Source organism: Leptonotus elevatus, chromosome 10 (assembly GCF_054856555.1).
Source record: "Leptonotus elevatus isolate MCC_2025b chromosome 10, RoL_Lele_1.0, whole genome shotgun sequence".
Taxonomy (NCBI): domain Eukaryota; kingdom Metazoa; phylum Chordata; class Actinopteri; order Syngnathiformes; family Syngnathidae; genus Leptonotus; species Leptonotus elevatus.
Window position 1 is genome coordinate 3,932,025 of NC_141248.1, and position 12,835 is coordinate 3,944,859.

At 38.7% G+C, this 12,835-nt stretch overlaps 1 protein-coding gene across 1 annotated transcript in view; it reads left to right on the forward strand.

Annotated features, from left to right (window-relative positions):
* LOC147166767 (lysyl oxidase homolog 2A-like) overlaps nt 1-12,835 on the forward strand; it is a 29,761-nt gene that overhangs the window by 4,950 nt on the left and 11,976 nt on the right. The window contains exon 3 of the mRNA XM_086088158.1: nt 4,260-4,435. Coding sequence (XP_085944284.1) covers nt 4,260-4,435 — 176 coding nt within the window. The remainder of the gene's footprint in view (nt 1-4,259; nt 4,436-12,835) is intronic.

Consider the following 12,835-nt stretch of genomic DNA (forward strand, 5'->3'; position numbering starts at 1 on the left):
GCCGTTGTATTATGAAATAATAAGTAAAACAGGTGTTTTAATCCTTGTTCACAGCAGTCATTTTGACAGTAATGACAAATTGGGTTCTATTCCATTAAAGTTTAAAGGAGGCACCTTCTAGGTATTGCTGAAGTGTACAGGGAAGTCACACTAATTTCTATATAATGCAAACATGAAGTTCTTCTAAACTTGACACAGCACAAAGAAGCCTGCCAAGTCAAGTCAAGTTTATTTATATAGCCCTTAATCACACAAGAGTCTCAAAGGGCTTCACATGCCCGCAGTTGACAAATATCAACGACATCTCCTAATCGAACCACAAGAGGGCAAGGAAAAACTCAAAAAGCCCCAACAGGCAAAAAACGAGAAACCTGCGGTCCCCGCAGATGTGGTAATCCCCCTTCGAGGATGATCAGGCTGCAATGGATGCCGAATGGGCCAAAATTGACATAGTTTGTGATACTAAACATTATTAACTAGAATAGTGCGAAAGTCCATTGAAGAAATTGAAGCACAGCAAGAAGACGTCAGGGAAGTGGGTCCTTATCCAAATCCAGCCAAATTAGTAATATTATTATTATTAACTTGCCAAGTATATAAATTGAAGCTTGAAAATGATGAAAAATCACGCCGCTGTCCCTGCTCACAAATGCTGTGGGCGTGTTTGCTGAATGTGCCAGACACATGCCGGACACCCAAGTGTATTACTTGGCATCATTTTAGCAAAAAAATAGAAAATAAAGAAAAAAGGAATGCTTATAAACAGTTTAATGTTTAATGTTGATTTCAAAAAAGCTTTTGATACAATCAATCATTCAATCCTACTTTTAATAAGCTTGAAAAATATGGAATTCGGGCAGTGGCTGGACGATGGCTAAAAAGCTATTTAAAGGATAGGGCCCAATATGTCCAAATGAAGCAATATACATCTAATAAACTTAATATTTCTTGTGGGGTCCCCCAGGGGTCTTTGCTGGGGACAAAACTCTTTAATTTGTATATTAATTATATATTTAATGTATCCCAAGTACTAAATTTTTTTCTTTTTGCTGATGATACCAATATTTTTTTATAGTAGTGATAAATATAATGAGCTCATAACGACAATGAACCATGAGTTATGTATATTGAAAAAATGGATGGACATAAATAAATTATCCTTAAATATAAGCAAAACTAAAGCCATGCTGTTTGGTAATCGAAAAATGGATTCTGGATTACAAAAAAATATTGATGTTGTGCCAATTGAAAGTGTTATTGAAAATACATTCTTGGGTGTAATAATTGATAGTAAATTGTCTTGGAAACCCCACGTCAGACATGTAACATCAAAAAGATCAAAACCCCTAGCAATTTTAAATAAAGTAAAGCAATATCTTGATTATTATTTTATACTGCACCTTGGTTCTTCCATACTTCACATATTGTATCGAAGTTTGAGGAAACACATACCAAAATGCAATTAATCCATTAGTCACAATACAGAAACGTGCTTTGCGTATCATTCATAAGGTTGGTTTTCTGGAGCACACGCATCATTTGTTTTTTCAATCTAAGTTGTTAAAATTTCACGATCTTGTGAAATACTATACATCTATAATTTTATACAAAACCTTTAATAAAACATTACCGGCTAATGTACAAACATTTTTCACAATTAGAGTTAGTGTTCATACACAGCGAGGAAATGGAGATTTCACGCTACCGAAAATCAGAACTACTCGAAGAAGTTTTTGTGTGTCTGTATGTGTTGTTAAATTATGGAATAATCTCTGTTTACAACATAAATTATGCAAAACCATTTATCGATTTAAACTGTTATTTAAACGAATGGTCTGGTCACAATATATTGAGAATTCCTTGTGTTAAGATGACATCAGTGCTTTCTGTCTGTGTAAATATGTGCTTGCTTCTTCTTTACAATTATCGGTATTTTGTTCATTATCATTGTTGATATATCGTTTATTACCATTTCTGGTATATACTGTCCTACCAGTGTTAGTATTGTTTACTTCCCACATTTGTTTATTTGTGTTGTTAAAATCGTAACACTTATTGTTTCTTATGGTAATGCCACCATGCTAAATCATTTGTATTCTCAATTTTTTCCTTGGTTATTTAATAATTATTGCTCTCTGGGTACTTGTTATTATTGAGTCTTAAGGTTAAGTAGCAGTGTAGATTGGAATTTTGAATGGGAGATGGGGGTGGGATTAAATACAATTTCTTCTTCCCCATTCCCTTTCAGGCAGAATTGGACTTGATCCTTTTGTTGTTGTTTTTTCTTTCTCTCTTTTTTTTGCTGTTTTTTTCTCCTTGTGGAGCTTGACACTGACTGTGTGCTCTCTCTCAAAAAATAAATGCATGAATGAATGAATGAATAGCCACAGTTCAGTACTGCATAGTTTTGCACTTTGCACATTTTCAGCAATTATCTTCAAACATATACACTATAATGTGTTTAGAAACAATTGTATGATTTCACTTTTAAGGGACTTACAATTTTTTTTTATTGTAATAAAGAGACACAGTTACATAGAGTACAGTTTTTTCATACAAATGCCCCCCCCCCATTTTTTTTTTAAAGATAATTAAGATTTTTGCACAGTCCATCAATACATCAATTTCCTATCTCACATATCCACTTTAGGATCCCAGCCGGCTTTGGGTGAGCAGCGCACATATAAAAAAATAACAATTCACATTGGACAAAATTAAAGAGCCTTCACTTAACCTAACGTGTATGTATTTGGAATGTGGGAGGAATGTGCTAACCACCAATCCAACATGCTAGCCTCAGTAGATTATGTAATAACTCATATCATACTAAATTCCAAGTTCAGCTGCAGTATACCACCAAGCTCAACTACCACCTGAGCCAAAGCACATTTGATGACAATCAGGTTACATGATAATGCATCTTCATACTTTGGAAGATGACCCGTGGGCTGACTGGTCTTTGGAAAATGGAACAATGTATTTTCAATTAGTGGCACTGGTCCAAAGTGATATTATTTTCACGGAGAATCTTTGGCAGAGGTTCTGGTCATGTGTACTGTGTCAACGTGCTCCACATGAGACAGCGGGTTGTTATTTATTGTGTTGATTATCAACTGACTATCGTTATTCATTAGGGATGTTTGATAACACTTTTATTCAGGCTGTTAACAGTACGAGGTACAACGGTGTGTATGAAAACACCATGCAAGCTGTTTGTATGGAAACAATTGAGCTGTTTTCTTACTGTTGTTGATGGAAACACAAGCCTGTAAACGTAATTAAGGGGATTTTCCATATCCTATCATTATGACTAATGCATCAGGAACTAAAGGAGAAGGAAACCAGATGCTTTCAAATAAATGAAGAAAACAAGGTTGTACATAAGCAGTAGTCCTGACCAAGTGTTTTTATTTTCCCAGGTCGAACTGTTTACAAGCTTCTTAGCTGCCTGCAATAATACGACATTTGCAACCTCAATGTGTAAAACAAATGGACATGCCTTTGGAAAAGCCATTGAAGTTCATAGCTTGCTAAACTGCTACTGCACAAAATCCAATTGTTATTCAGATGTTTCAGGGAACACTATGCACAGTGCAACTTACAATAGCCATAAAAGCTAACTGCTCTCTAAATTCATACCTCATAAGACTTGCAATTATAATTTAACCGAGTAATACAAATTTATCACAACTGGCAGTGATGTTATTGTTTGGGAAAAGTTACACTGACTGAGTCCAGACTGGGAAAAAACTGACGTATTTGGAGATGTTTAAAAAAAAAATCCAGGCAGCTAGATGACAGACCATCTTACATACAGTCACATTTTGTGTATGATCAGGATGTTTCTCGAAATCTTGTTGGCTCAGACTGACTAGCAGTCTGGTGGTTTGCATTGGTTACACTTGTGTGGTTGATTCTGATCAATCAACTGCCCAGCATGAGCCATCACTTGAACTCACCGGGTTTGTTCTGCAAGTATATTCAGATGAACAAACATCCTGAGTCAGTTTGCTATTCCAGCGAGTAGGTGTAAAAACAGGGGCCCAGATTTAAGGTTATGACGTGATTCAAATAGAGTGGTTAACTCTATTCTATTTTGGTGATTTTGTGATTGTCCTTCTTTATGTGCCCAATGATTGAGTTCAGGGTCCCACTCCAGGGTGTCAGCCACCTTTGGCCTAAAGTCAGTATTAAATGATGGATGGTTACATCTATTCATACAAGCCATCTAATCATGTCTTTGCTCACGTCCATTGCAGGCAGTATCTGGCTAGACAACGTGGACTGCAACGGTAGAGAGAAGAGCCTCGCCGAGTGTCGCTCCAACGGCTTTGGAGTGACCGATTGCAAACATTCAGAAGATGTCGGGGTGGTGTGCTCACAGCAGCGCATTCCAGGCTTCAAGTTGATCCGGACTCAGGCTAACGGCGAGGAGGTAGGATCCCGCAGAATGTCACACTCCACAAGTACAGAAAAACATCCACTACATACTTGTCCTTAGACAGTCATATTACATACTGGGTATGTAAACACCACTACGGGATCACTACAGAACAAACACTTAAATTGCAGCCAAAAATGGCTGACAAAAGCTCAACAGATGTGCTAAAAATAGAAAAACAAAACAATGCACGACAACTTCAGATGGTGTATGTGCAGTAGTTTCTATTGTGGATGGAGCTGAAGTTGATGTACTAAACTCTTCAAGGATTTTGATAAATCTCGGGTGACCATATTTAGATTTCCAAAAAAAAGGACACTTGGCATGACCTCGAGGTACTTAAATGATACTCAAAAAATTATTCAAACACTATTTTAATGTATGTCTTTGTAGCATGGGCAGAAAGTAAATATAATTCTTTTGAAGTCTTACTTGACAAATTAATACAAATGACATAATGTTCTAAATCAGGGGTGCCCAACATTTTTTGCCCCCAAATTTACTTGTCAAGATATATTCGACATTGAGGATCAAAACACGCTATATAGTTTAGTAGCACAGAGCATTCCCAGTGAGTTAAACTTCTTGGCCAGCGACTCAGCTCAGCACGTTATTTGAACGCTCAGGGACGATATGACTGCAGTTGTATGTGCTTCATTCAACCGGTAAGTGGCAACGTAACGCACCTCTCAGTTTGGCGACGTCAACAACGGCGATAAAAGCCAGCCGAATGAACGGGATGTCATATTTCTTGAGTTGTTATTGTATTGCATATTTTATTCATATTCCATCCCAGTTTCAGCTTGTAGCTGTCCTAACTTCCACAACTTTTCCAACCGTAACACAAATGCCACAGTGCCCTTCTTATCTAAGATCTGGGGGGAGCTTTTTAGCGAGTACTGACAGGCCTTTCTGTCCTGCCTTCCTCTATTGGTCATTGTTTTTCATGACAGGTTGAGCCTGATAAGTAAATTGTGTTGCTCTGTACTCGTGCATGTGCAATGACAAAGATCCATTCCATTCTAATATTGTAAGGTGACAACCGAATGTCTAATGCGTAAATATTCCAATATTCAAATAAAACCGTGGCTGTATGAAACCCTCGAGTCATCTTGCACGTGCAGCTTGGATTTTCTGCGAAAGTGAAGTAATGACTTTGTCAGGCTTGTTGCCTGCCCCCACTCTTCTCCTCTCACCCCCCTTGGAGATATTTGAAATGTTTCCCACCCTGTGAGCAGGAGAAGCTCATCATGTCTGGCTGCCGTCAGCACCTCCATACCAGATGGAAAGTCAATGTAGGCGTGATAGAAGACAGTGTGGAAGTAAAGAAAAATGTCTGAAAAGCCTCTGACGCAGGGGCTTCCCATTTGAGCCAGACTAGCATGGATGAAGCAACACTTGTTTTATTGGGAGATGGCCAGTGATCTAACAGTTTGTCATGGCATTAAGAGGAGATGTAAAGGAGGAGAATGAAATGTCTGTGTAGAACCGCAACTGTTCAGTTACAAGAAGCAAATCGGTGTGTATCCAGTTGGGGCATTTTAAAAGACTTACTAACGCTACCCGTGCCTCTAATTGCCTCACTTGTACAGGAGGGGTATTTATATAGCACCCTCTGGTTCCTTATTTGTTGTGTGTTTACAGTCCCAGGCGTGTTGATGCCGTTTAGTCCCCCACCCTGTAAATATTTCCTCAGTGTGGGTGAGGCCTTTCAAGTGGAAGGAGAAAGAAATGGGCCGAGTGTGGCCGGTGTACCTCTTTGACCGTGCTGGAGCACAGGCCAGCAACAGGCAGTCATGTTCCTTCAGCGTGTTTATTCACTGCATGAATCGGCGTTTTGTGCTCAGTCGGGAAAGTGGACGCAACGTGCGTGTGTTAAAGTTAATACACAGGTCAACACTAACAGGGAGGAATACATTCACTGGTCACTCCATCAGGTGCACATACCTGGATAAGCAAAAGTGATCAATACAGGACCTGATTGAAAAAAATATTTATGCTCCGTTTTGATTGACACTGTTAAAAAGTTGTTAATGTGGCCCCTTCCTCATTAGCTAATGTAAACATTACCCCTCACCCCTAAATATGGTGCAATAACTTACCTGTGTAAAAAAATAAAATAAATACCTGTAGAAAAAAACAATATCTGTAAAAGTTGTGATTTGTACCTGTAAAAAAAATGTGTACCTGTATAATTTTTTCATTATTAATTTGTACCTCTAAAAGTCATGGTTTGTACTAGTAAAAAAAAAAAATAACCTGTAGAAAAAAAGAGTAAATTTGTATCTGTAAAAGTTGGGATTTGTACCTGTGTAAATGACAACTTGTGGTTTTTCTTTTGCTGTCCAGACATGTGACTTTTGCACCAAATATTTGGCTAATTTTGGAGCAAAACTAATTAGTACTTGTGCAGTTAGAAGATTCGTACAGAAGTTTTGATCAATCAAGTGAGAAGGATTTGGCCAGGCTGAAGCTAAACCTCATTGGTTCAGTGAATGCAGCGCACTGCTGCAATACAAATTTATATATATATATATTGTTTTTTCTTTTTCTTTGTTTCTTTTTTTACAGGTACAAATCACGACTTTTACAGGTACAGTTTTTTTTTCTTTTCTTTTTACAGGTACAAGTTTCTTTTGCACCATATTTACCTCCATACACCCCAGAATGTAGAAGGTGGTGTTTACTCCATAAATCATAATGACACTTGCCAACAAACAGACTGGACTTGAACGTATATTTAGAAAAAAAGGAGAAAAAAAAGAAAAAGGACAGATGTTTTCCCCTTTTGCAGTTTTAATCCTGACGGAAGTGTGTGGGGCGTAACAATAGAGTCCATTCATTTAATTCTACTGCCCAATTCTTGTCCAAGCACAAGCTGTTGGTTTCAAAAACCAACACTTGCCACACTTGTTAATATATGCAATTCATGTGCCTTCTATCCATCTTTGAATTGTATCCGAGAGAGAGAATTTCCAGAGGGATTTACATGCCCTAATACTACATCATATATTGAAAAGACCACATCAGCGTTATTGTTCATTAGAATATTACAGACTGGCTGATGAACGTTACACCAAATTTGTTACCAAGACAACATGAGTTAGTTAAATCTTTCATTAGAGCCACCATTTCAACCCTGACCTTTCCCAGCTTCTTTAAGTCATCTCTTCCCTGACCTCAGTGGACAAAAGTTTAACTTCCAGCAACACTCAGCAACATAATATTCCGAGGTACGGAATCATGGCCGATAATCTTTGACACGTAACAAGACATTGTACTTATTAGCTAGTTAAACACAGTTTAGTTTCTCCAGATGTTGGAGATTACAACAGATCAAGTCTTTTAGTCAGACTTTGAGAAGGAAAGAAAGAAAGTGATGTTTGCTGTCACAGCTTCACAATTAATCACACCATTGTCACCCTTAGACTTCTACCGATGTCATTAGATAAGAGTTATTCCTTATCCATTTTTTTCTCAACAAATTTGGTTTAATGTATTGCCCTCTGCCTGCCAAAAACTAAACTAACTTTGGCTTGTTATGGCCTTCCTCTCAAAGTATAAAAGTAAGTCATTTCCAGATTGACTCTCGTTCCAATGAGCTCATCCTCTGATAAGCTGGAGTCTGGTTGAGAGAAATAAACATCCACAGTGGTTTGCAGTTTTCCCACCACTGCGTTCAGTGTCTTTAGTCCAACCAAACACACACCCACAGCTAGCTAAAAAAACATCTGAAGCCCACTCAAAAATAATAGAAAGCAGTGTTACAAGCCTTACAAGAGGTTAAAGGTCGCATACCTCCATCAGCTGCAATAGTGTCCACCTTCAAGAATTCCCAATCCACACATTTTCTACCATTCAAAAAAACCAAACCATGAAATCTGAGTCAAAGCTCAACTTGCCTCCAACACATCTGATGTATGTGCGAGGCTTGTAAGGAGGAGCGTACCCAAGGGGAGGTAAGGTTGTTTCTTGTCAAGTTGCTCTCTTATGGATTGAAATACAGACACAATCAGCACATGTTCAACAGATGTTTCCCATTGTAACCTTTTAAAAGAACACAGAATTCGCTTTCCTGTCATGCATACATGCACGTTATGATTTGTTGAAACTTTAATCGCCGCAAAGGTGTTAATGAACCATAGGGAGAAATATTATTATGTTGTAAACATAAAACTGTTAGTATATGCAGATGACTTCAGAGCTTGGCCTAAACATTTCAACTAAGATGCATAGGCCAATGATGTAAACTGACTTATAGGATCTGCTCAGTGTCTTTTTACATTGCTGCTACACAAGTGATATGGTAATATTTTAAATATTTTCAGCTATACTATAGCCTGATAATGATTCACATTCATCATATTTAAGCAAGGTGGGCTAGTGAGGGGACAGGCAGACAGGGTATACGTGTTTGTTTGTGCAGTGGGTGTGGGTGTGTGTGATGGGATGTCACGTGCAGATAAACGTGAGCCTTGGTCTGGTGGTTGAAAAAAGTGGAAGAAATGCAGAGTTGTGGATGCGTTAGTGAAACGCTGGCGAGACCGGCGTCTCATGTTCACACATCGACTTGCTGGGCAGTGGGGGGTCACTGCGGAGGGTGTGGGAGCACTTCAAATAACAAGTCTGCTCTAAAGTTTGGAAACTTTTCAGTAATGGCTTCATAGAGCAACACGAGCTGGCTGGTACGAGAAAATGCACGTGTCCAAAGTAAACTGGGACTGCATGAGGAGAGGGAGAAAAAAAAAGTATTTTTGGAATGAGTAATTCACAACTACAGTTAGCGAGTTACAACGATGACTATTGATACTGATGAGAGCATCACACCACATACTGTAGATTGATTACTAAATCTCTTCTTTAACTTCACATATTTGCACATGGGAGTCAAACCCCAACATTTTCTTGACAATAATATGCTTATGCATTCTCACTAGTACAAACACAGTATTCCAGTGGTGTCCAATCTATGGCTCGGGGGCCATTTGTGGCCCACTCTCAACTTATAAACGGCCCGCGGCATATACTAAAAATGACATTTGCTACAAAAAAAATATTTCATATACTGTACTGTAGAGCTTTTGTTTTTATAAATATGCATGATGCGAATTAACTGTTTACAATTAAACAAGTAACTCATCTTATAACACCATGGTGAATAAAGCCAATAAATAAAAATAAATAAAATGTTTCCTCCACTTTCCTCTGCTGCTCTGTGTCAAGGTCCAAATTGTGAACACATCACATAAAAGATTCCCAAGTACTACTTTAAAAATTGTCATCTTATGACAGATTGCTCTTGTTTTGCTTCTGAATGCCGAGATGGGATTTGGCTGCTGTTCAGCACAGGGGCAGACATTTTCTAGTAGGTTAGCTTGTATAGTCCTAATCTATTTGCCTTAAAGAGAGCTGTTCAGGTAGCAGATAAAAAACAACAAACACACATACTGTAAAATACACAATTGCAAGCAAATTTGTATTGTATTTTGCAAAAGTTGCAAGTTGCAAAATGGCTGCCCCCTGAGATGGATAAAAACTGGTGGATTTGCTGCTTTACTCATATTCCACAAACACAATATTTATCAGAATGCCATGTTTAAACTAGTGGAGGCTCATTCAACATAGTAATTTGTAATACAAAATTTGAAGACTTCCCTTTTAAAGGGAAGACTCATAATTTGATGCTGAGTCAGCAAAATTAGATTCCACAAGATCATCCATGACAGAAGTCCATTATTATTATATTTTTCAGGTGTAATAATAATATTTAGTTTTATACTGTTATTATTCTGGACATCTGAAAACTCCAGAAAAAGAATTAGGAGAGTGCTATAATAAATGTAATCAAAACAGTCAATGTAAAGTCCAAAACTATTCCCCCTAGCAGTATAAAGATGACATCAGTTTTTCAGTAGATGCATGGCATCATAGCTGTGTCATACCTTTTCTGACCATGAACTCATCTTTGAGTTTGTTTGCGTTGTGAGTGGAAAACCCATAAGTAATATGTTGGATGTATCACAGCAAGTGTGTGAATGCTTGTCTCTCAGCATTCATAGAGTGAGTCGTGAACATGAGCTGTGTGGAGATTTGGGCTACTTCCAAACAGGATTAAGCTGAGTTTATGTCTGCTGGTCTGCTCTTTTTCGGGAGGGAGTCTGAACTGGATCTAGCTGTGGGTATCTGTCCTCCTCGTTTCCTCTCTGTACATTCATGCTTCAGACAAGCAGTTTCCTTCCTCCTGAGCCAAAAGTAACACCGGATGCACCCGTCTGAACCTCAAACTTGCACGTTTTGGCCAAGATTTTAGTCCGCACGCGCACTTGCACGCATTTCACACCTTTGATGTTTACGCACAATAATTCTCATTATGCTGTAAAGTCTCCATCAAAACCAGACAATTTGATTATCCTTATCAATCATTGGAAAATGGTCTGTTTGACTGGCTGCAAGTGGCTTTTTAACATAAGAAGTGTCTAAACAGCTCAGAGCTAATTCTCTTCACATTCAACTGCACAAGCCAACTTTATTCTGGTTAAGTAATACGAGCATGTCATTCATGTCATTATGTGAGAACAGCCTAGTGACAGAAACTGTTAACACTCGCGCCAAACTTTTCAAATTTAGGAGATAACTTGATATACTTTTAATTTCTACATTAGACCAATAGATAAAAGTGTTAGCAGTAGCACCATTATTCCACATGAATAACATTACTCTTAACAATCTGTAAATAAAACATCACACTCGTGAGGATTTCCATTGATAACCTCCAATCTGTGCTCATGTCTTTCCCTATTCATCATGACTTGGGATGGAAAACCTTGCGTCATGCGGCGGTCAGCAGGAAACCCCTGATGAAAGAACACTTTCTCCCACTCAAACCGCGGCAGTCAGGAGGGTCGAGGTCACAGTCTGACTTAATGCTATGGGTTTGCAGAACATTCCCAGAGGCTGACGCCATTTCAGGAAACCACCATGTGGGCAAACATTTTATACTTCTGGGAGACATGCCTGGATGTTGGAGGTTCACTAAAGCTAAAGTGGCTCAGATTTAGTAAGATCAGCATTTCACTGAATAGCTGAAAATCTGAAGCCACTATTTGGCTCCTATAGGTCAACCTCATGCAGACATCCCAACCCTTGGCTCAAGGAAGGAAATGACCAATGGCAAGGTGATTAGGCTGTTTGTTTTGTTCTAACAGGGTTGAAGGTCAAAGGTTGTAGCTTGATTTAGAGGAGCTCAGGACACATGGTACTCATCCGACCAATTGGTTTGCCCAGAGACCACCCGCAGATACTTTCTTCACCTAAACTCTGACAGCAAATCATCCCACAGCAGTTACTTCTGTCCTCTGCACAGGTGGCAAATTCAGGTCCAGAAAATAAAAACGCTGCCTCAGTTTGGCTTTAGCCCCTGATGCTAGCTAGCTAGCACCCTAACAGGTAAACAAGCACCATGAGAGCTAGCTAGGTAGCTAGCTAGCTAGCACCTCAAAGCAAAAACCATGCCGCAGTTTGGCTTTAGCCCCTGATGCTTGCTAGCTATCTAGCAAGCACCTGAAATTAAAACCCTACCACAGTTTGGCTTTAGCCCCGGATGCTAGCTAGCTCCCTATCAGATAAACAAGCACCATGGGAGCTAGCTTCCTAGCTATCACCTGGGGCTAAGGCCAAATTGTGGCAGGGTTTTTACTTTCTGAACTTGGATTTGCCGCCTCTGGTCCTCTGACAGTCAATCAGGCATAATACCCTGTTAAACAACTAATTGATCATTAAGAAACAATAAACAGTGTTGATTAATCATGACATGGAGCAATTGAGGCAAAGTGGAGTGCATTACTTGGTTACAACCAGCAGAAGCGCTGTTGATTCTGTCTCTCGTTTGCAACATAAAGAACAACAATGCGGCATTAGAAGATGAGCTACATCCTTGCATGTAGAACTCCACAATTGCTCTCATCGATCAAGACACTTTAGCTGGATGTGTATGCTTGACCTTCACATTTGTACTGTACTAAAGATGGTGACAAATTCCAGACATTCATCAAGCTGCTAAGGTGACTTAAGGATTGCATCCTCATACTTTTCAACCTGACTCTGTGATATGGTGAGATGCAAAGGGTTCAAATGCAAACTTACAGTGAGTTCCTTGGAATTTAATTCTCTATTTGCAGTATCATTTAAGAACTTTTAATTTACAATATTTGAAGGACTGCAAGATAAGGCTAGTGCATGAATACAAAATGGTGGTAAATATGGCAGTACTGCCACATTTTGTAGCAATGCATATTGTACAAGAAATCCGATAAACCTTAAGAGGTAGTGACATACTCATAATTGTTGTGCTGTTTAATTTGCCGCAAACTATTTTCTAATTCTTTTGGCAGCAAT